We start from the raw sequence: 24,256 nt of genomic DNA on the forward strand, positions 1-24,256 counted from the left end.
AAGATTAAGAAATCGAAACTTTTGAAAATTTGAAATATGGAAGAGTTGAAATGAAAAATCGAGAAATCGAAAAATCGAAAATTTTGAATATCGAAAAATTAAAATACCAAAAAATTGAGAAATCTAAAATTTAAAAATCGAAAAAGTCAAAAGTCGCACATCGAAAAATCCAGATATTTTATTTTTTTTGTCTCTTCATGACATGCAAATTCTTCGAGTTTTCATTTTTAGATTTTCCCATTTTCCATTTTCCAGCTTTTGGAAGTTTCAATTTTTAGATTTTGCAATTTTTCGATTTGCAATTTCACGAATTTTCAGTTTTCCGATTTGCAATTTTCCGTTTCGGTTTTTTATTTTCTTTATTTTTTAAATTTTTCGGTTTTTCAGTGTTCTGGTTTTATAATTTTTCTTTTTTTCAGTGTGAAAATTTTCAGTTTTTGAATTTTTCAACTTTTCGGTTTGCGATTTTTGATTTGCAATTTTTCTAGATTTCATTTTAAATACATATGTAATAATAATGTATTTTTTTATTTTGCGATTTTAGAATTGTTTACTTTTTCAATTATTGGAATTTATAACTTTTTCAATTTTTTTCGATTTTCCAATTTTTTGATTTAGATCTTTCATGTTACAGCTATTCAATTTTCCAATTTTTCGATTCGATTTGTTATTTCTTCTGTCCAATTTTTCGATTTTTAGTTTTTCAGTGTTTCATTTTTTTGTTCCTTCAATTTTTCGATCTAAAATTTCTCGAATTTTCAATTATTCAATTTTTCCATACTTCAGTTTTTCTTTTCTTCAAATTTTCAATTTGCGGTTTTTCATTTAGATTTTTATTTTATTCAGTTTTACAAATGTTCAGTTTTTCAATTTTCCAATTTTATAATTTTTGTTTTTTTTAATTTTTCGATTTGCAGTTTTTCAGTTTTTCATTCTTCACTTTTCGAGTTATTGTTTTCAAATTTTTCAGTTTTTTGATTTTCTAACTTTTGAATGTTTCAATTTTTCGATTTGCAATTTTTGTTTTTTTTATATTTGTTATTTTTGATTTTTCATTTTCATGATTTTTCAATTTTTTGCAATTTTAGAATTGTTTCATTTTTCAATTACGTATTGGATTTTATAACTTTTTCATTTACATATTAATTTTTCGATCTTTCAGTGTTACAGATTTTCCGATTTTACAATTTTTTCGAATCGATTCGTTTTTTCTTCTTTCCAATTTTTCAATTTTTCGTTTCAGCAGTCCTTTGATTTGCAATTTTTCGATTTTTAATTTTTTTTGTTTCTCCAGTTTTTCGATTTTGCAATTTTTCGATTTAAATTTTCTGGAGTTTTCAATTTTTAAAATTTTCGATTTGCGTCTTTCATTTTCATTTTTAATTGTCTGTATTTTTACAGTTTTTCATTCTTCACTCTTTGACAAATATTTCAGTTTTTCGATTTTCCAACTTTTGGATGTTTCAATTTTGTAAAATTTGCTATTTTTCGATTTACAATTTCACGAATTTTCAATTTTTCGATTTGCAATTTTTTGTTTCGTTTTTTTTTTATGTTCTTTATTTTATCCATTTTTCGGTTTTTCAGTGTTCTGAGTTTATAATTTTTCTTTTTTTCAAAGTGAATTTTTTAAATTTTTTGACTTTTCAATTTTTCGATTTGAAATTTTTCGTTTTTTCAGTTTTTCTAGATTTCGTTTTAAATATGTAATAATAATAATCTTTCCAATTTTGGAATTTTAGAATTTTCATTTTTTCATTTTCCAGTTTAGATTTTTAAGTTTTCAATTCCTCGACCTTCAATTTCTTAATTACAGCTTTTCGATTTTACAATTTTTCGGATTTCCAATTTTTCGATTCGATTCGTTTTTCTTCTTTCCAATTTTTCGATTTTCTTTCTACGTTTTCGATTTTGTAATTTTTCGTTTTTTCAGATTTTCAATTTCTCAGATTTTCCTGTCTTTTTACTTTTTCGATTTTCCAACTTTTCGAATCAGAGAAATGGAAAAATTGGGAAATTGTAAAAACCGAAAACGTATAAAATGAAAACTTGGAAAAATCTAAAAATTGGAAATTAAGGACTAGAAAAATTGAAAAACGAAAAATAGGTGGAAATCGAAAGATTGAAAATTTAAAATCGAAAAAGTGCAAAATGTGAACACCGAAAAATTGAAAAATCGAAAAAGTAAAATAATCAATAAATCGAAAAATCCAGCAGTCAAAAATCGAAAAGTCGAAGAATCGAAATATTGAAAAATCTAAAACTGAGGTATCCAAAAACTGAAAAATGAAAGAAAAGCTGAAAAATAGAAAACCTGAAAAATCCGAAAACTGAAATATCCAAAAACTGAGAACCTAAAAAGTCGAAAAATTGAGCAATCGAAAATCCAAAAAGTGAAGTCGAAAAATCGAAAAACTAAAAAATGAAAAATCGAAAACTCAAAGAATTGAAGAACAGGAATATCGAAAGCCTCGAAAGTCAAGAAATGAGAAAATCAAAACATCGATTAATTGAAAAATCGAAAAATTGACAGTTTAAATGTCAAATTTGAAAAATTGAAAAATAGAAAATTTGAAAAAACGACAATTGAAAAACAGAAAATCTAAAACTGGGAAGTCGAAAAATCGGTAGATTAAGAAATCAAAACATTTGAAAAATTCGAAAACATGAAAAACGGAAATATCGAAGAACTGAAATGAAAAATCGAGAAATCGAAAAATCTAAAATTTTAAACATGGAAAAATTAAAATATCAAAAAACTGAAAAAGCTAAAATTAAAAAATCGAAAAATTGAAAAAACGACAATTGAAGAACAGAAAATCTAAAACCGGGAAGTCGAAAAATCGAAAGATTAAGAAATCGAAACTTCTGAAAAATTGAAATATGGAAGAGCTGAAATGAAAAATCGAGAAATCGAAAAATCGAAAATTTTGAATATTGAAAAATTAAAATACCAAAAAATTGAGAAATCTAAAATTTAAAAATCGAAAAAGTCAAAAGTTGACACATCGAAAAATTCAGATATTTTATTTTTTTGTCTCTTCAGGACATGCAAACTCTTCGAGTTTTCATTTTTAGATTTTCCTGTTTTCCATTTTCCAACTTTTGGATGTTTCAATTTTTAGATTTTGCAATTTTTCGATTTGCAATTTCACGAATTTTCAGTTTTCCGGTTTGCAGTTTTCCGTTTCGGTTTTTTATTTTCTTTATTTTTTCAATTTTTCGGTTTTTCAATGTTCTGGTTTTATAATTTTTCTTTTTTCAGTATGAAATTTTTCAGTTTTTGAATTTTTCAATTTTTCGGTTTGCGATTTTTGATTTGCAATTTTTCTAGATTTCATTTTAAATACATATGTAATAATAATATTTTTTTTATTTTGCGATTTTATAATTGTTTAATTTTTCAATTATTGGAATTTATAACTTTTTCATTTTTATTCGATTTTCCAATTTTTTGATTTAGATCTTTCATGTTACAGCTTTTCAATTTTTCAATTTTTCGATTCGATTTGTTTTTTCTTCTGTCCAATTTTTCGATTTTTAGTTTTTCAGTGTTTCAATTTTTCGTTTCGTCGGTTCTTCGATTTGCAATTTTTTGATTTTTCATTTTTTCGTTCCTTCAATTTTTCGATCTAAAATTTCTCGAATTTTCAAATTTTCAATTTTTCGATACTTCAGTTTTTCTTATCTTCAAATTTTCATTTTGCGGTTTTTCATTTAGATTTTTATTTTATTCATTTTTACAAATGTTCAGTTTTTCAATTTTCAATTTTATAATTTTTGTTTTTTCAATTTTTCGATTTGCAGTTTTTCAGTTTTTCATTCTTCACTTTTCGAGTTTTCGTTTTCAAATTTTTCAGTTTTTTGATTTTCTAAATTTTGGATGTTTCAATTTTTAGAATTTTCAATTTTTCGATTTGCAATTATTCGTTTCGATTTTTTTATGTTCTTTATTTTTGCGATTTTTGATTTTTCAGTGTTTGGATTTTATAATTTTTCGATTTGCAATTTTTCGATTTTCCAACTTTCCGTTTTTTCAATTTTTTAGATTTGTTAATTTTCATGATTTTTCATTTTTTTGCGATTTCAGAATTGTTTCAATTTTTAATTACGTATTGGATTTTATAACTTTTTCATGTACATTTTAATTTTTCGATCGTTCAATATTACAGATTTTCGATTTTACAATTTTTCAATTTTTCGTTTCGCCAGTCCTTTGATTTGCAATTTTTCGATTTTTAATTTTTTTGTTTCTTCAGTTTTTCGATTTTGCAATTTTTCGATTTAAATTTTCTGGAGTTTTCAATTTTTAAAATTTTCGATTTGCGGCTTTCATTTTCATTTTTAATTGTCTGTATTTTTACAATTTTTCATTCTTCACTCTTGGACAAATATTTCAGTTTTTCGATTTTCCAACTTTTGGATGTTTCAATTTTGTAAAATTTGCTATTTTTCGATTTACAATGTCACGAATTTTCAATTTTTCGATTTGCAATTTTTTGTTTCGGTTTTTTATGTTCTTTATTTTATCCATTTTTCGGTTTTTCAGTGTTCTGAGTTTATAATTTTTTTTTTCAGTGTAAATTTTTTAAATTTTTTGACTTTTCAATTTTTCGATTTGAAATTTTTCGTTTTTTCACTTTTTCTAGATTTCGTTTTAAATATGTAATAATAATAATCTTTCCAATTGTGGAATTTTAGAATTTTCATTTTTTAATTTTCCAGTTTCGATTTTTAAGTTTTCAATTTCTCGACGTTCAATTTCTTAATTACAGCTTTCGATTTTACAATATTTCGGATTTCCAATTTTTCGATGCGATTCGATTTTTCTTCTTTCCAATTTTTCGATTTTCTTTCTACGTTTTCGATTTTGCAATTTTTCGTTTTTTCAGATTTTCAATTTCTCAGATTTTCCTGTTTTTTTACTTTTTCGATTTTCCAACTTTTCGAATCAGAGAAATGGAAAAATTGGAAATTGTAAAAACCGAAAACGTATAAAATGAAAACTTGGAAAAATCTAAAAATTGGAAATTAAGAACTAGAAAAATTGAAAAACGAAAAATAGGTGGAAATCGAAAGATTGAAAATTTAAAATCGAAAAAGTGCAAAATGTGAAAAACGAAAAATTGAAAAATCGAAAAACTAAAATAATCAACAAATCGAAAAATCCAGGAGTCAAAAATCGAAAAGTCGAAGAATCGAAATATTGAAAAATCCCAAAACTGAGATATCCAAAAACTGAAAAATGAAAGAAAAACTGAAAAATGGAAAACCTGATAAATCCGAAAACTGAAATATCCAAAAACTGAGAACCTAAAAAGTCGAAAAATCCAAAAAGTGAAGTCGAAAAATCGAAACCTTAAAAAAACTAAAAAATGAAAAATCGAAAACTCAAAGAATTGAAGAACAGGAATATCGAAACATTCGAAAGACAAGAAATGGGAAAATCAAAATATCGATTAATTGAAAAATCGAAAAATTGACAGTTTAAATGTCAAATTTGAAAAATTGAAAAATCGAAATTTTGAAAAAACGACAATTGAAAAACAGAAAATCTAAAACCGGGAAGTCGAAAAATCGAAAGATTAAGAAATCGAAACTTTTGAAAAATTGAAATATGGAAGAGCTGAAATGAAAAATCCAGAAATCGAAAAATCTAAAATTTTGAATATTAAAAAATTAAAATACCAAAAAATTGAGAAATCAAAAATTTAAAAATCGAAAAAGTTAAAAGTCGACACATCGAAAAATCTAGATACATTTTTACAAATGTTCAGTTTTTCGATGTTCCAATTTTATAATTTTTGTGTTTTCAATTTTTCGATTTGCAGTTTTTCAGTTTTTCATTCTTCACTTTTCGAGTTTTCGTTTTCAAATTTTTCAGTTTTTTGATTTTCCAACTTCTGGATATTTCAATTTTGTAAAATTTGCTATTTTTCGATTTACAATTTCACGAATTTTCAATTTTTCGATTTGCAATTTTTTGTTTCGGTTTGTTTTATGTTCTTTATTTTATCCATTTTTCGGTTTTTCAGTGTTCTGAGTTTATAATTTTTCCTTTTTTCAATGTAAATTTTTTTAATTTTTTGACTTTTCAATTTTTCGATTTGAAATTTTTCGTTTTTTCATTTTTTCTAGATTTCGTTTTAAATATGTAATAATAATAAACTTTCCAATTTTGGAATTTTAGAATTTTCATTTTTTAATTTTCCAGTTTCGATTTTTAAGTTTTCAATTTCTCGACGTTCAATTTTTTAATTACAGCTTTTCGATTTTACAATTTTTCGGATTTCCAATCTTTCGATTCGATGCGTTTTTTCTTCTTTTCAATTTTTCGATTTTCTTTCTAGGTTTTCGATTTTGCAATTTTTCGTTTTTTCAGATTTTCGATTTCTCAGATTTTCCAGTCTTTTTACTTTTTCGATTTTCCAACTTTTCGAATCAGACAAATGGAAAAATTGGGAATTGTTAAAAGAATCGAAATATTGAAAAATCCCAAAACTGAGATATCGGAAAACTGAAAAATGGAAAACCTGAAAAATCCGAAAACTGAAATATCGAAAAACAGAAAACCTAAAAAGTTGAAAAATTGAGCAATCGAAAAATCCAAAAAGTGAAGTCGAAAAATCGAAAAATTAAAGAATTAAAGAACAGGAATATTGAAACTCTCGAAAGTCAAGAAATGGGAAAGTCAAAATATCGATTGATTGAAAAATCGAAAAATTGACAGTTTAAGTGTCAAATTTGAAATATTGGAAAATCGAAAATTTGAAAAAACGACAATTGAAAAACAAAAAATCTAAAACCGGGAAGTCGAAAAATCGATAGATTAAGAAATCAAAACATTTGAAAAATTCGAAAACATGAAAAACGGAAATATCGAAGAACTGAAATGAAAAATCGAGAAATCGAAAAATCTAAAATTTTGAATATTGAAAAATTAAAATACCAAAAAATTGAGAAATCTAAAATTTAAAAATCGAAAAAGTCAAAAGTCGACACATCGAAAAATCCAGATATTTCTTTTTTTTGTCTCTTCAAGACATGCAAACTCTTCGAGTTTTCACTTTTAGATTTTCCAGTTTTCCATTTTCCAGCTTTTGGATGTTTCAATTTTTCGATTTTGCAATTTTTCGGTTTGCAATTTCACGAATTTTCAGTTTTCCGGTTTGCAGTTTTCCGTTTCGGTTTTTTATTTTCTTTATTTTTTCAATTTTTCGGTTTTTCAATGTTCTGGTTTTATAATTTTTCTTTTTTCAGTGTGAAATTTTTCAGTTTTTGAATTTTTCAATTTTTCGGTTTGCGATTTTTGATTTGCAATTTTTCTAGATTTCATTTTAAATACATATGTAATAATAATATTTTTTTTTATTTTGCGATTTTATAATTGTTTAATTTTTCAATTATTGGAATTTATAACTTTTTCATTTTTATTCGATTTTCCAATTTTTTGATTTAGATCTTTCATGTTACAGCTTTTCAATTTTCCAATTTTTCGATTCGATTTGTTTTTTCTTCTGTCCAATTTTTCGATTTTTAATTTTTCAGTGTTTCAATTTTTCGTTTCGTCGGTTCTTCGATTTGCAATTTTTTGACTTTTCATTTTTTTGTTCCTTCAATTTTTCGATCTAAAATTTCTCGAATTTTCAATTTTTCGGTACTTCAGTTTTTCTTTTCTTCAAATTTTCAATTTGCGGTTTTTCATTTAGATTTTTATTTTATTCATTTTTCCAAATGTTCAGTTTTCAATGTTCCAATTTTATAATTTTTGTTTTTTCAATTTTTCTATTTGCTGTTTTTCAGTTTTTCATTCTTCACTTTTCGAGTTTTCGTTTTCAAATTTTTCAGTTTTTTGATTTTCTAACTTTTGGATGTTTCAATTTTTAGAATTTTCAATTTTTCGATTTGCAATTTTTCGTTTCGATTTTTTTATGTTCTTTATTTTTGCAATTTTTCGGTTTTTCAGTGTTTGGATTTTATAATTTTTCGATTTTTCAACTTTTAGATTTTTCAATTTTTTAGATTTTTTATTTTTGATTTTTCATTTTCATGGTTTTTCAATTTTTGCAATTTTAGAACTGTTTCATTTTTCAATTACCTATTGGATGTTATAACTTTTTCATTTACATATTAATTTTTCTTCTTTCCAATTTTTCAATTTTTCGTTTCGTCAGTCCTTTGATTTGCAATTTTTCGATTTTTAATTTTTTTGTTTCTTCAGTTTTTCAATTTTGCAATTTTTCGATTTAAATTTTCTGGAGTTTTCAATTTTTAAAATTTTCGATTTGCGGCTTTCATTTTCATTTTTAATTGTCTGTATTTTTACAATTTTTCATTCTTCACTCTTGGACAAATATTTCAGGTTTTCGATTTTCCAGCTTTTGGATGTTTCAATTTTGTAAAATTTGCTATTTCTCGATTTACAATTTCACGAATTTTCAATTTTTCGATTTGTAATTTTTTGTTTCGGTTTTTTTATGTTCTTTATTTTATCCATTTTTCGGTTTTTCAGTGTTCTGAGTTTATAATTTTTCTTTTTTTCAATGAGAATTCTTTTAATTTTTTGACTTTTCAATTTTTCGATTTGAAATTTTTCGTTTTTTCAGTTTTCTTAGATTTCGTTTTAAATATGTAATAATAATAATCTTTCCAATTTTGGAATTTTAGAATTTTAATTTTTTAATTTTCCAGTTTCGATTTTTAAGTTTTTAATTTGTCGACATTCAATTTCTTAATTAGAGCTTTTCGATTTTACATATAAAAATAAAAATTGAGAAATCGAAAAATCTTCAATTTTACATATAAAAATAAAAATTGAGGAATCGAAAAATCAAAAAAGTGAAGAAACTGAGAATTCGAAAGTTGAAACAGCAAGAAATTAGAGGTTAGGACGTTAATTCAAACTTGACGCTTCTCCATGTTCTCTGCCTGTAGCCAGTGCTGACACACTTGCCCTAGTTCCAACCAAAAATCCCCACCGGTCAGCTGATTCACACAATCACTGTTTTGACAGTCAAAAATTTAAAAAAATTTCACAAAACTCACAAAAATTCTTCACGGCTTCGCCAGATAAATTCGCAGTTAGTGTGTAATGCAAGTGGGGCACAGAGGGGGCCGTTTAATCAAACAATGCTTAATGACGACAAACAAGTCCTAAATCTTTAAACAAACAACAGTCCTCGGATTCTCACAGTTCACGGCGATGGAGTACAGCACGGTCCGCTTCGTGGCCAAAGGTGAGCCCCCGAGTCACCACAACCCCCTTTTCTCTAACCTTTCGTCGTCCAGATGGCGCCAAGAAGACCCCCACAGACCTCGAGGACGTCAAGGCCCAAATCGCCAGGATCGACGGCACCACGATCAAAATACCCAGCGATCGCTCATACGTCGACATCACAATACCTGAAGGAAATTATTACTTAATACGGTAGGCGAATTTATCTAAAGTTGTAAAGCCAAGATTAGATCTTATAAATACTTCACGCCTTAGTCTTTTCTGGCGTGATTAAAGACTGTTAGTGTGTGGAAGTGAACAAGATGCTGAGGAACTTGCTCAAGGCTTCCACTTATCTGGGGCTCAAACTGTGAGTGTTAGCCTTGAATGTTTCAAGGTCGCTTCTTTTCACTAATGTTTTAAATGAGAGTAATGAGGCCATACTTTCACCACAATATTCTCAGTCTCAGTTAGCTCTTAGAACAAGAATGGAGTGGTGTGTGTGCATTTTGTGAAAATGTTCGGCTTCAGGAAGTACGTAAAATCGTAAAAATGTAAAATTAAAGGGGCGCTGTTTTAAGGGTTGCCTAATCGCTGTTGTTTGTTCTGTGGTTTTATTTATCCTGTTATTCATTGTGGCTTACGATCGGAATTTTTAAATAATACAGGATAGTTTATTAATTATCACAAGCTTGATAAAAAGTGACGCAGGTTTGTTAAAAAATTATTCGTAATTATTGGAAATCACGTCTTTATCTAATCGAAAACGGGCGAATTATAGGCGACAGTTATTCAAAAAATTCTCGAGCTATGCGTATTCCAATTTAACTGCGGTTCAAACACCGAGTTTTGTTTGTGTTCGTTATCAAATATGTTTCCACTGATTGGACGGATTTGTTGGTTTTTGGCATAGTTTTCAAATGAGCTTGAAGTGCTCACGCGGTTCATTGTCATTGAAAATCCTGGTCGTATTCGGACTCCGCTTCCTTTTCACTCTTAATTATCTTGAGTTAATCTGATAAGAGATTATTTTATTGTGCGGGTTTTAAGTGGCTGCGGTCGTACGTACTTCAATGGAGCCGCCTCTGTACTCTAGGAAGTCCAATTATGGCCTTATTTAGTGTCTCGTTACGTCCTGTGTTTTTCACGACGTTGTAGTTTCCTTATTTGGCGCCATGCGTTTTCCTAAAAATTGTAAATTATCAGTGAACGCTTTCTACGTGTTTGGATTAATTTTACGCTCGCGAAAGCAAAGCACGAAAGCTATTTATTACGCAAAGTAACTAGCGGTTTCAGAATTCTACTATTATTGTTAAAAAAATTGTTCGAATGTTTTTATTTAGATAATTTGCTTGTCTGGCATTTTCAAACCTGCTATTTTAAAAATTTGTTAATTATTTGTTATATAATCGTGACGTTGAAAACACGTTTAAGTGTCACGTAAGTGTGCAATGCGTTTTTTGATAGTGTCGATTTTGAAATTTTGCAGGGAGCTTTAGAGCGGTTATTGGATTTAAAATCTCGGTGATTATTTGCTCATGGATTATTTTTTCATGGATTATTTTTTCATTTAGATTAGATTGAGTGTATATTTTGCCTAAGAAAAATTTTCGATGAAGTTTTTCGTTATCAACTTTTGCTTGACCTTGTATAATTTTTTTTGTCGAAGTGGAGTTATAATGTAGGCTTACGTTTTTTCTTCAGTCACGCTCCACTTGATTTTGTTGACTGTTTCATCTCAATGGAATTTTAATAATGTAGCCTTGATTGTATATTTAGTTGCATACTTTAACAATAAAAAATTTTCGAGTCTAATAACATGTTTCCGGAATCATGCCTTATGTGATTATGTTAAATATTTCCTCTAAATGGAATTCTAATAATAATAACAATAATAATTAATAATGTGTATTTGGCTGTAAACTTTGACAACAAAACATTTTCAAGCCTTGAATTTATGTAGCTTTGAGTGTATACGTGGTTGCATATCTTGACAAATAAACATTTTCTAGTATCTACATTTTTTCTTGAATCATGCCGTACTTGATTTTTCGAAAAAAAAAGAAACATTTTAGATAATTTTTTTCGATTCTTCAAATTTTCAATTTTTGGCTTTTGCAAATTTTCGATTTCTGGATTAATCGATTTTTCGATTTCAAGAGTTTTTACTTTTTTGACCCTGGTATTTTTCAATTTTTTGATTTTTCCCATTTCTGAATTTTTCGACCTTTCAATGTTTGCAGGTTTTTGATTTTTAAAATCTTCGATTTCTCGAGGTTTTAATTTGTCAATTCTTCAATTTTTCTTTCATTTTTTGTTTTTTGATTTATTGATTTATCATTATAATTTTTATTTTAGTTTTGGATTTTTCAACATTTCGATTCTTAAAGTTTTCGATTTTTCGATGTATTATCTTTTGATGTTTGTTTCTCGGTTTTAGATATTTCGGTTTTTAAATTTTTCGATTTTTTGAACTTTGGGCAATTTCGATTTTCCGATTTTTTTATTTTTCGATTTTACAGTTTTTTTATGTTTCAATTTCCCTGTTTTTTAATTTTTAATATTTCAGTTTTTCGATATCCCGATTTTTCGATTGTTAAATTTTTCGATTTATGGCTTTTTCAAGTTTTCGATTTCCCAATTTTTCAGCATTTCAATTTTGGGAACTTTTCAGTTTCTGGATTTTTCAATTTTTCGAGATTTTTAATTTCCGGTTTTTTAAGTTTACGATTTCTTTACTTTTCCAACACTTAGATTTTTCGATTTTATGATTTTTCCATTTCGATTGTTCTCCTTTTTTCAGTTTTTCAATTGTTCAATTTTGCGGTTTATATATTTATCAAAATTTCGATTTTTGAGGTTTCCGATTTTTCAATTTTTCGTCTTTTCGATTTCTGCATCTTTTAATATACCGATTCTTAAGTTTTTTCGATTTTTCAATTAAACGGTTTATCAATTTTTCGATATTTCGGTTTTGGGAGATTTCAGCATTCCGACTCTTAATGTTTCTTAAAGATTTTTCGAGTTTTTATATTTTCGATTTTTCAATTTTTCTGTTTCGATTTCACGGTTTTAGATATTTTGGTTTTTTGATATTTCAATGTTTTGGTTTTTAAATTTTCTCATTTTTCCATTTTTCGATTTCTGCATTTATCGAGGGTTCAATGATTCGATCTTTTTCGATTTTTCATTTTTTTAATTTTTGATTTTTCGATTTTAAAAACTTTTCATTTTCCGATTTTTCAATTTTTCGATTTTATAATTTTTGATGTTTCGATTTCCCCCTTTTTTTAATTTTTAATATTTCAATTTTTGGAATAGTCGATATCTCGGTTTTCAGACTGTAAAAATTTTTCGATTTTTCGGAATATCGAGTTTTCAATTTACCGATTTATCAGTTTTTCAATATTTCAATTTTGGGAACTTCTCAGTTTGTGTATTTTTAAACATTTCGATATTTTAATTATCGATTTTTTTTAAGTTTTGATTGCTTCAATTTTTCCTTTTGCAGTTTTTCCATTTTTCAGGTTTTTGAATTTTCAATTTTTCGATTTTTAAAATTTTCGATTTCTCGATCTTTTAATATGTCGATTTCTTTAATTTTCAATTTTTTGATGTTTCTATTTCCCGATCTTTCGATTTTTCTACTTCTCGGTTTTAGATATTTCGGTTTTTCAATTTTTTGATTTTTAAAATTTTTGAGTTTTCGATTTTTAATGTGTGTATTGTTTTTTTTAATTTTTCGATTTTTCAATTTTTAATTTTCTGGATTGTAATCCTATTTCGATTTCTCGATTTTTCGACTTTTCGACTGTTCGATTCTTTTGATGTTTCGGTGTCACAATTTTGCAGTTCTTCAATTTTTCGATTTTTAAAATTTTTCATTTTTCAATTTTTCCCTTTTTTTAATTTTTTGATATGTACTTATTTAAATTTTTCGATTTGTCAACATCTGGGTTTTTAGATTTTTAAGATTTTTTCGATTTTTCAATTTTTCAACATTTCAATTATGAGAAGTTTTCAATTTCTATATTTTTCAATTTTTCGATATTTTAATTTTCCGGTATTTTAAATTTAAGGTTTTTCAATATTTTTGATGTTTCGGTTGCTTAAATTTTTCGATTTTTTGCCGTTTCGATTTTTCAATTTTTCTGTTTCGATTGCTTGAATTTTTAATTTTTTGATATTTCGATTTCTCTGTTTTAAATACAATTTCAGTTTTTCGATTTTTAAAATTTTTGAATTTTCGATTTTTCAACGTTTTGGTTTTTAAATTATTTGATTTATCTTATCAATTTTTAGATTTCTGGATTTATCTAGATTCAAATGGTTCGATTTTTCGAGTGTTCAATTTCCCTGTTTTTTAAATTTCAGGTTTTTTAATTTTATAAATTCTCGATCTTTCGATTTTTCGACTTCTCGGTTTTAGATATGTCGGTTTTTCAATTTTTCGTCTTAAAATTTTTGATTTTTCGATTTTTCAATGTTTCGGTTTTTAAATTTTTCGATTTCCGCGTTTATCGAAATTTCGGTAATTCCATCATTTCGATTGTATAATTTCTCGATTTGCAATTTTTTTGATTTTTTCATTTTATAGTTTTTCAATTTTTAAATTTTCGATTTTCAAGGGTAATGCAATTTCAATTTCTCGAATTTTTTTTCGATTTTTCGATTGTTTTTAACTTTTTCAATTTTTCGTTTATTCAATTTTTTTGATGTTTCGATTTCCCGGGTTTTTAAGTTTTAATATTTCAATTTTTCGTTTTTCGACATCTCGGTTTTCGCTTTAAATTTTTCGATTTTTCGATTTATGAATTTTTCAAATTTTCGATTTCTCTATTTTTCAACATTTCAATTTTGGGAACTTTTCAGTTTCTGAATTTTTAAATTTTTCGATATTTTAATTTTCGGGTGTTTTAAATTTTACATTTTTGGATTTTTTTGATGTTTCGATTGCTTCAATTGTTCGATTTTTCATTTTTTCAATTTTCGGCGTTTCTGAATTTTGATTTTTCGATTTCTCCAATTTTTGACTTTTCCGACACCTGGATTTTTCGACTTTTCAATGTTTGATTGCTCGATGTCTGGATTTTTCAGTTTTTCCATTCTTCAATTTTTCGATTTTTACATTTTTCGATTTTTCGACTTTTCCATTTTGCGATCTTTTCATATGCCAATTCTTCAATTTTTCTTCGGTTTTTCATTTTTTCGATTTTTCGAATTCTCGGTTTTTGAATTTTTTGATTCTTAAAATTTTTGATTTTTCGTTTTCTAGATTTATCGAGATTTCAATTATTCGATGTTTCGATTGTTCAATTTCCCTGCTGTTTAATTTTAAATTTTCCGAGTTTTCGATTTTAATGCCATTTCGATTTCTTGGTTTTTTGATTTTTCGATGTTTTGATGTTTCGATTTCCCGATTTTTCAGTTTTTGAATTTTTTGGTTTTTAAAATTTTTCATTTTTCGATTTTTCAAGTTTTTGATGTTTGGATTTCCCTTTTTTTACAATTTTTGAAATTTCAGTTTTTCGATTTGTCGACGTCTCGGAGATTTTTTACATTTTTAAATTTTTCGATTTTTGAAATTTTTGTTTTCTGTATCTTTTGTCGATTCTTCACTCTTTCTTAAATTTTTCAATTTTTAGATTTTTCGATTTTTTGTCATTTCGATTTTTCTTTAATTTTTTGATTTTTAAAATTCTTGATTTTTCGATTTTTAAAATTTTTTGTTATTCAATTTCTCGAATTCTCAATTTCTTAATTTTTTAACATTTCAATTTTAGGAACTTTTCAGTTTCTGAATTTTTAATTTTTTTCGATATTTTAATTTCCCGGTTTTTTAATTTTTAGGTTTTTTTAACATTTCGATTGCCTCAATTTTTAGATTTTTCATATTTTCGGTTTTTAAAATTGTCGATTTCTCTATCTTTTAATATGTCGATTCTCCGATCTTTCTTCGATTTTTCAATTTTTCGATTAATTGGTTTTTCGATTAATTGGTTTTTCAATTTTTCGACATCTCGGTTTTAGATATTTCAGTTTTTCGGGTTTTTGAATTTTTCGATTTTTAAATCTTAAATTATTCAAGTTTTTGATGTTTCGATTCCTCCATCTTCCGAATTTTCGACTTCTCAGCTTTAGATTTTCAATTTTTCCTTTTTAAAAATGTTTAATTTTTCGATTTTTCGGTGTTTCGGATTTTAAATTTTCCTTTTTTTCAATTTTCGAATTTTCAACTGGTCAATTTTTCGATTTCTGGACTTATGGAGATTTCGATGTTCCGATTTTTGAGTGTTTAGTTTCCATATTTTTCGATTTTTCGATTTTTTTTTTATTAATTTTTACATTTTTTGATTTCGAATTTTGCGATTTTACGATTTTTTGCTGTTTCGATTTCAATATTTTTCAGTTTTTAATATTTCAATTTTTCGATTTTAATTTTCCGGTTTTTAAATTTTACATTTTTCGATTTTTTTTGATGTTTCGATTGTTGAATCTTGTGATTTTTCGGTTTTTCGATTTTTAAAGTCTTTGAATTTTCGTTTTTTCAATTTTTTGATATTTTTGATTTTTCGATTTTTAAAGTTTTCTATTTTTTTTAACTTTTCGATTTTTTTCATATTTCGATTTTTTAATACATGCTTCAATTTTTTTTTACTCGGTTTTTGCATAATTAAAATTTTTGGATTTTTCGGTTTTCCGATTCTCAATTTTGGGAGCTTTTCAAGATCTGGTTTGTTAAATTTTTCAAGACTGTAATTTTTTGTTTTTTTTTATTTTCATATTTTTCGATTTTTTCATATGTCGATTACTCGATCTCCCGATTTTCGAGTTTTTCAATTTTTCAACTTTTCAATTTTCCGATTTCTGGATTTATGGAGATTTCGATGTTCCGATTTTTGGTTGTTCAATTTCCAGATTTTTCGATTTATTTTCACATTTTTTGATTTCGAATTTAGCGATTTACGATTTTTTGCTGTTTCAATTTTTCGATTTAATTGATGGACCTTTCGATTTTAAAAATTTTTGATTTTCGATTTGTCAACGTTTTCATTTTACATTTTTCGATTTTTTAAATTTTTTCGATTTTCTTAATTTTTCGATTTTTCAATTTTTTTATTTTTCTATTAGTCGATACTTCAATTTTTCGAATTTTTGACATCTCGGTTATTGTATTTTAAAATTTTTTCAATTTTTCGTTTCTCGACATCTCGGTTTTTCACTTTTTAAAATTTTCGATTTATGAATTTTTCAAATTTTCGATTTCTCAATTTTTCAGCATTTCAATTTTGGGAACTTTTGGGTTTCTGAGTTTTTAAATTTTTCTATATTTTAATTTTCCGGTGTTTTAAAGTTTACATTTTTGGATTTTTTTGATGTTTCGATTGTTTCAATAGTTCGATTTTTCATTTTTTCAATTTTCGGCATTTCTGAATTTTGATTTTTCGATTTCTCCAATTTTTGACTTTTCCGACACTTGGAATTTCGACTTTTCAACGTTTGATTGCTCGATGTCTGGATTTTTCAGTTTTTCCATTCTTCAATTTTTCTTCGATTTTTCATTTTTTCGATTTCTCGAATTTTCGATCTTTTAATGTGTCGGTTTTTGAATTTTTTGGTTCTTAAAATTTTTGATTTTTCGATTTTTAGATTTATCGAGATTCCAATTATTTGATTTTTCGATTGTTCAATCTCCCTGCTGTTTAATTTTAAATTTTCCGAGTTTTCGGTTTTAATGCAATTTCGATTTCCTGATTTTTTCATTTTTCGATCTTTTGATGTTTCGATTTCTCGATTTTTCAGTTTTTGAATTTTTTGGTTTTTAAAATTTTTCAATTTTCCATTTTTTAATTTTTTGATGTACCAATTTCCCTTTTTTTTAGTTTTTTGATATTTCGATTTGTCGACATCTCGGTTTTTAAATTTTTTCAATTTTTCGATTAGTAAAATTTTTGATTTCTCTATCTTTTACCATGTCGATTCTTCACTTTTTCTTCGATTTTCCAGTTTTTAGATTTTTCGAGTAATTGGTTTATCAATTTTTCGTTTCGATTTTTCAATTTTTCGATTTTTCGACATCTCGGTTTTAGATATTTCGGTTCTTCAATTTTTCAGTTCTTAAAGTCTTGATTTTTCGCGTTTCAATGTTTTGGTTTTTTAATTTTTCAACATTTCAATTTTAGGAACTTTTCAATTTGCTGAATTTTTAATTTTTTTCGATATTTTAATTTCCCTGTTTTTTAAATTTTACATTTTTCGATTTTTTTTTATGTTTCGATTGTTGAATCATTTGATTTTCCGGTTTTTCAATTTTTAAAGTCTTTGAAGTTTCGTTATTTCAATTTATTGAAATTTTTGATTTTTCGATTCATCAGTTTCGGATTTTAAAGTTTTCTATTTTTTTTAATTTTTCGATTTTTTTCATTTTTCGATTTTTTAATACATACTTCATTTTTTTTACTCGGTATTTGCATAATTAAAATTTTTCGATTTTTCGGTTTTTCGATTCTCAATTTTGGGAACTTTTCAAGATCTGGTTTGTTAAATTTTTCAAGACTGATTTTTTCTTTTTTTTTTTTTAATTTTCATATTCTTCGATTTTTTGATATATCGATTGCTCGATCTCTCGATTTTCTAGTTTTTCAATTTTTCGACTTTGAAAATCTTTGATTTTTCAGTTTTTTGATTTCCGATTTTTCACTGTTTCGGTTTTTAAATTTGTCTTTTTTTTAATTTTCAGTTTTTCAACTTTTCAATTTTCCGATTTCTGGATTTATGGAGATCTCGATGTTCCGATTTTTGGTTGTTCAATTTCCAGATTTTTCGATTTATTTTCACATTTTTTGATTTCGAATTAGCGATTTTATGATTTTTTGCTGTTTCAATTTTGCAATTTTTTTGATGTGTCTATTGATGGACTTTTCGATTTTTAAAATTTTTGATTTTTCGATTTGTCAACGTTTTCATTTTAAATTTTTCGATTTTTTTCATTCATCGATTTTTTAAAATTTTTCCGATTTTCTTAATTTTTCGATTTTTCAATTTGTTTATTTTTCTATTAGTCGATTCCTTCAATTTTTCGTTTTTCGACATCTCGGTTTTTCACTTTTTTAATTTTTCGATTTATGAATTTTTCAAATTTTTTTCAGTTTCTGAGTTTTTAAATTTTTCTATATTTTAATTTTCCGGTGTTTTAAAGTTTACATTTTTGGATTTTTTTGATGTTTCGATTGCTTCAATTGTTCGATTTTTCATTTTTTCAATTTTAGGCGTTTCTGAATTTTGATTTTTCGATTTCTCCGATTTTTTACTTTTCCGGCACTTGGATTTTTCGACTTTTCAACGTTTGATTGCTCGATGTCTGGATTTTTCAGTTTTTCCATTCTTCAATTTTTCGATTTTTCGACTTTTCCATTTTTCGATCTTTTAATATGTCGATTCTTCAATTTTTCTTCGATTTTTCATTTTTTCGATTTTTCGATTTCTCGAATTTTCGATCTTTCGATGTGTCAGTTTTTGAATTTTTTGGTTCTTAAAATTTTTGATTTTTCGATTTCTAGATTTATCGAGATTTCAATTATGTGATTTTTCGATTGTTCAATCTCCCTGCTCTTTCCGAGTTTTCGGTTTTAATGCCATTTCGATTTCTTGATTTTTTCATTTTTCGATCTTTTGATGTTTCGATTTCTCGATTTTTCAGTTTTTGAATTTTTTGGTTTTTAAAATTTTTCAATTTTCGATTTTTTCATTTTTTGATGTACCGATTTCCCTTTTTTTTAGTTTTTTGATATTTCGATTCGTCGACATCTCGGTTTATAAAATTTTTCAATTTTTTGATTTTTAAAATTTTTGATTTCTCTATCTTTTACCATGTCGATTCTTCGCTTTTTCTTCGATTTTCCAGTTTTTAGATTTTTCGACGTTTCGGTTTTAGATATTTCGATTTTTCAATTTTTCAGTTCTTAAATTCTTGAGTTTTCGAGTTTCAATGTTTTGTTTTTTAAATTTTTTGATATTTTAATTTCCCGAATTCTAAATTTCTTAATTTTTCAACATTTCAATTTTAGGAATTTTTCAATTAGCTGAATTAAAATTTTTTTTCGATATTTTAGTTTCTCTGTTTTTTAAATTTTACATTTTTTGACATTTTTGACGTTTCGATTGTCTCGATTTTTCAATTTTTCGGTTTTTAAAATTTTTGATTTTTTGATTTTTCAAAGTTTTCGATTTCTCGATCTTTTAATATGTCGATTCTTCACTTTTTCTTCGATTTTTCGAGAACATTTTTTATCAGTTTTCTCGGTTTTAGATATTTCGGTTTTTCAATTTTTCGATTTTTAAAATCCTTGAATTTTTGTTTGTTCAATTTTTCGATTTTTAAAATTTTTTAATTTTCGATTTTTTTAATTCATCGATTTTTAAAAATTTTTCGATTTTTTTAACTTTTTTATTTTTCTCTTAATCGATCTCTTCAATTTTTCGAATTTTTGACATCTCGGTTTTTGTATTTTTAAATTTTTTTCAATTTTTCGATTTCTCGATTTTTCAAGATTTTAATTTTTCTTTTTTTTAAATTTTATTTTCTTCAATTTTTTGAAGTTTCGGACTACTTTTAATGTTTCGGATTATAAATTTTTCTTTTTTTGATTTTTGACTGTTCAGTTTCGATTTTTAATTAAATTTAAAATCACCTGTATATTTGGTTGCATATGTTCATTAAAAAAAAAAGGTTCAATTTTTTCTCGGCATGGAATTCCGATAATGTTGCTTACGTTAACAAATACACACATTTTTTGAGTTGATTTTTTTGTTGCATCACGCTAAACTAGACCTTGTAAATTTTCCCCGAAACGGAATTTTAATAATAATCGCCTTGCGTGTATAATTGGTTGCATACTTCGATAAATTATTAAATTTTTGGAAACCATAAAATTCCATATTTAAATTGACAAGTATAATTAGAAATTAATTACCTGCAATAACTCCCATCCATTTATCCAGATTTATCACCACTAGACATAATCGATCCACCAATAAATACCAGGGCGATAATTTCCAAATTTCGTCAATCACAATTGTTTACTTTCTGATAGGAAAGATGATCCCAAAACACACAAACCCACACAGTTTTAATTGCTTCACCCATTTCCCGTCACAAACCCACCTCAATTAGGAATTTCCACAAGTAATTAACAACCATAAACCCCCCGGCGCCCTCACCATCCAAATACCATTACCAACACCCAGCCATTCCTCAGCCTTATCAAAAAACAGGTACATGCCATAATTGAAATGGTATAAACACAGTCATCAGATAACACCAGTCCTTCCCACCATCTTCTCTCCTTATCAAAACCCAGACGTCTTATCGTCGGGTCGCTCTTTCGTCATCACTCCGAAACCATGCCCCGTCACACTCACAACCTGGCTGAAAAATTCGTTAATTAATTGCTTCCGATCGGAAATCAGTGCACAATTATGGACGATAAGGTGCTGCTATTATCGGCCGATGAATTGTGAGTATATTATTTGCGAAAAAACGATAATCAAAGTCAAATGTATGCGAGCGGCCGAATGCGACGTTTCGTCGCCGGTTTAGCCATCATCGAGACGTTGTTCAGCTACTTCACGATGTCGTTCAGGGTGTTGTTCGGGAGGATTCGACCGTGGTGCGTTCTAGGATAAGTGTTTTTGACCGTTTTTGATTGTTGTTTGTTTTAATAATTAATAATTTAGTATCTGCGATAAGCGACTGAGACCAGATGGTTCTTTGATTTAATTATGATTTGGGGCGTCGGGACAATGCCGATTTTTGTACGGTGAAGGTATACGTACAATTTTAATTAAATAGAAGTAAGTCGTAAATATTTAAGTAGTGCTTTTTTTATCTATTTGTGGAGGAATGGTATGCTATTATCGTATTGTGTTGCGCTTAGTGGCGAGGTGACGGCGAGACTGATAATAGGTAGTAACGACCATGTTTAGGTTTTGGGCAGTCCAGCGAAGGTAATTTTTTAATTTTTATGTGGGAAAATGGGTGTGTTGTACAGCGAACTGTGGTAGAAGTATATTTTTTTCGTTTTTTTGGGTGTTAAACGTCATAGAATTGGTTGAAAATGCTCAGGGTGATAAAGTAACGTGTTTTGAAGGTCTCTGTTATATTAAATGTTTGTTAGTAGTACGATTTATTTAAATAATAATGTTTTTAACAAAGGTGAACAATGATTGGAAAAAATGGCTTTGAATTAACGCTATTGTGTCGATTATTATGTTAGAAACTGGTAGTTTTGGCGTAATAAAGGTCGTCGAGTAACTTCAAGTTTCCATGTCAGGATTAACTGAAATATTTAAACCATAATCGTAGTCAAGACAGACGTACGTGAAATTTTTAGCGGTATATATTTTTTTGCGAATACTCTGTCTAAAACTAGTTTGTTTTATAGACGAACAGAATTTTTTTGTTATTAGAATTTTGATGAACAATTTTCTGATTACTTTGAAACGTTTGTAAGGTTCCAGAGCATTCGGTTTTACTAGTTCAAAGTTAAATGTTGAAGTGTTGCTATACGGTTTTTATTTTTTTTTCCAAAAATCTTGATGTGAAAAAATAATGAAAAAAATTTAGAAATTCGAAAAATAAAGATATCGAAGAACTGAAAAATGGAAAAATCGGGAAATCGAAATCTAAAATTTAAAAAATCGAGAAATTCAAATATTTTAAAACTGAAATGACTAATAAATATTGGGAAATCGAAGAATTGAAAAATCGAAACATCGAAAAATTGCAAAATAAAAAAATCGGAACATCAAAATATTCAAAAACTGAAGATTTGAAAAATGCAAAAAGCGAGGAATTGAAAAAATGAAGAAAAACTGAAATATCGAAGAAATGAAAAACTGTACAATTGAAACATTGAAAACTCGAGATATCAAGAAATGGAAAAATCAATTGATCGAGAAACTTAAAATATTAAAAAAATTAAAATACCAAAAAATTAAAGAATTGAAAGATTGAAAAGTGGAGAAATTGAAGAATTAAAAATATCGAAAAATTTAAGAGTTCAAAAATCTAAACAAAATTGAGAAATCGAGAAATCGAAAATCCAAAATTTAAAAATTTGCAAATTGAAAAATCAAAAAACTGAAAATCCAAAAATTGAAAATTCGGAACATCCAAGAATTGGAAAATCGGAAAATGGAGAAATTAAAAATTGAAAAACCGAAAAATCTAAAACCGAGAAGTCGAAAAATTGAAAGATCGAGAAATGGAAAGACCTGCAAAATCTGAAATTTAAATATTCGAAAAACTGAAAAATCGGAAAATTTAAAAACTGAAAAACCCGGAAAATCTAAAACCGAGAAGTTGAAAGATCGAAAAATCAAAACATCAGAAACCTGAAAAATCTAAATTTTAAAATATCGAAAATTATAAAAATCTAAAAAGTAGAAAGTCGAAAAATCGAATAATTGAAGAACCGAAATATTCTAAATCCCAAAACTGAAATATCTAGTAATTGAGAAATTGAAAAATAATAAAATGGAAAAATTCAAAAATCGAAAAATTTCAAAATTTAAGAAAAACTGAAAAACGAAACATTGAAAAATCGAGAAATCGAGAAATTTAAAAAATTGAAAAATTAAAATACCAAAAAATTAAAGAATTCGAAAATGAAGAATCAAAAATACCGAAAAATTGAAAAATTCAAAAATCTAAAAAAATTGAAAAATCGAAAATCCAAAATTTAAATCACAAAAATTGAAAAATGGGAAAATTGAAGAATCAAAAAACTTAAAATAGAGAAATTAAAAAATTTCAAAATTAAAATGAAAAATTGGGAAATCCAAAAATTGAAAATTCGGAACATCCAAAAATTGGAATTCGAAATATTCAAAATATAGAAATTGGAAAATCAAAAAAGATCGAGAAATTGAAAAATGGAAAAGTCGAAAAATCGAAAAATTAAAAAAATCGGAAAATCAAAAATTTTGAATATCGAAAAATTGAAAACCCGAAAAATCTAAAACCGAGAAGTCCAAAATCTAAAGATCGAGAAATCGAAAAACCTGCAAAATCTGAAATTAAAATATTCGAAAAATTGTCAAAAATCAAAAGTTTTAAACATCAAAAAATCGTAAAACCGAGAAATCTAAAACCGAGAAGTTGAAAAACCGAAAAATCGAAACATCCGAAACTTGAAAAGTCTAGGATTTAAAATATCGAAAAATTGAACATTGCAGAAATCGAAACATTGAAAAATAGAGAAATCGAGAATTGGAAAAATCAATTAATCCAGAAATTTAAAAAATTGAAAAATAAAATACTAAAAAATTAAAGAATCGAAACATTGAAAAATTGAGAAATTGAAGAATCAACAATATCGAAAAATTGAAGAGTTCAAAAATGTAAAAAAAATGAAAAATCGAGAAATCGCAAATCCAAAAATTGAAGAATCGGGACATCCATAAATTGGAAAAGTGGCAAATCGAAAAATCGGAAAATCGAGAAATTGAAAATCGAAACATTGAAATATTTTCAAAATATTCAAAAACTGAAACACCAAAAGATGGAGAAATCGAGAAATGGAAAAGTTGAGTAGTCGAAAAATCGGAAAGGTGAAAACCGAAAAATCAAAGAAAAATTGAAAAATCTGAGAAATGAAAAACTGAACAATTGAAACATTGAAGTGAAGAAATTGAGAAATGGGAATTTAAAAAAACTGAAACATGAAAGTACCAAAAAATTAAAGAATTGAAAAGTTGAAAAATGGAGAAATTGAAGAATCAAAAATATGGAAAAATTGAAGAGTTCAAAAATCTAAAAAAATCTAGAAATGGAAAATCCAAAATTTAAAAAATCGCAAAAATTGAAAAATGGGAAAATTGAAGATTCAAAAGACTAAAAATCGGGAAATTAAAAAATTTCAAAAATTGAAAAATCGGAACATCCAAAAATTGACAAATCGAAAAATCGGAAAATCGAGAAAATTCAAAATGCTAATAAACAGAAACATTGAGAAATTGAAAAATCAAAAGGTCGAAGCA

The 24,256-nt window shown here is 26.3% G+C and overlaps 1 protein-coding gene and 1 long non-coding RNA gene across 9 annotated transcripts in view; one reads left to right on the forward strand and one right to left on the reverse strand.

The window, feature by feature from the left end:
• Positions 1-8,967: 8,967 nt before the first annotated feature.
• The window catches only part of LOC135140373 (copper-transporting ATPase 1), a 45,911-nt gene continuing 30,622 nt past the window's right edge, over positions 8,968-24,256 (forward strand). The window contains exons 1-2 of one of the 7 annotated variants that reach the window (XM_064070867.1): positions 8,968-9,236; positions 9,289-9,427. In XM_064070867.1, the coding sequence (XP_063926937.1) occupies positions 9,203-9,236; positions 9,289-9,427 (173 nt within the window). In that variant the 5' untranslated portion in view covers positions 8,968-9,202. The other 6 variants (XM_064070869.1, XM_064070872.1, XM_064070870.1 and 3 more) reach the window with 6 other exon arrangements.
• LOC135140375 (uncharacterized) lies at positions 9,949-20,538 on the reverse strand. 2 transcript variants are annotated; one of them, XR_010282249.1, is made up of 4 exons: positions 20,379-20,538; positions 20,188-20,300; positions 10,284-10,399; positions 9,949-10,229 (listed from the first exon to the last, which is right to left on the reverse strand). It is a non-coding gene; the product is annotated as an uncharacterized LOC135140375 (long non-coding RNA). The 2 variants fall into 2 exon arrangements; XR_010282248.1 differs by having other exon boundaries at positions 20,188-20,538.

Source organism: Zophobas morio, unplaced genomic scaffold (assembly GCF_036711695.1).
Source record: "Zophobas morio isolate AGI-343-1 ecotype UQ-CSIRO unplaced genomic scaffold, CSIRO_AGI_Zmor_V1 ptg000040l, whole genome shotgun sequence".
NCBI lineage: Eukaryota > Metazoa > Arthropoda > Insecta > Coleoptera > Tenebrionidae > Zophobas > Zophobas morio.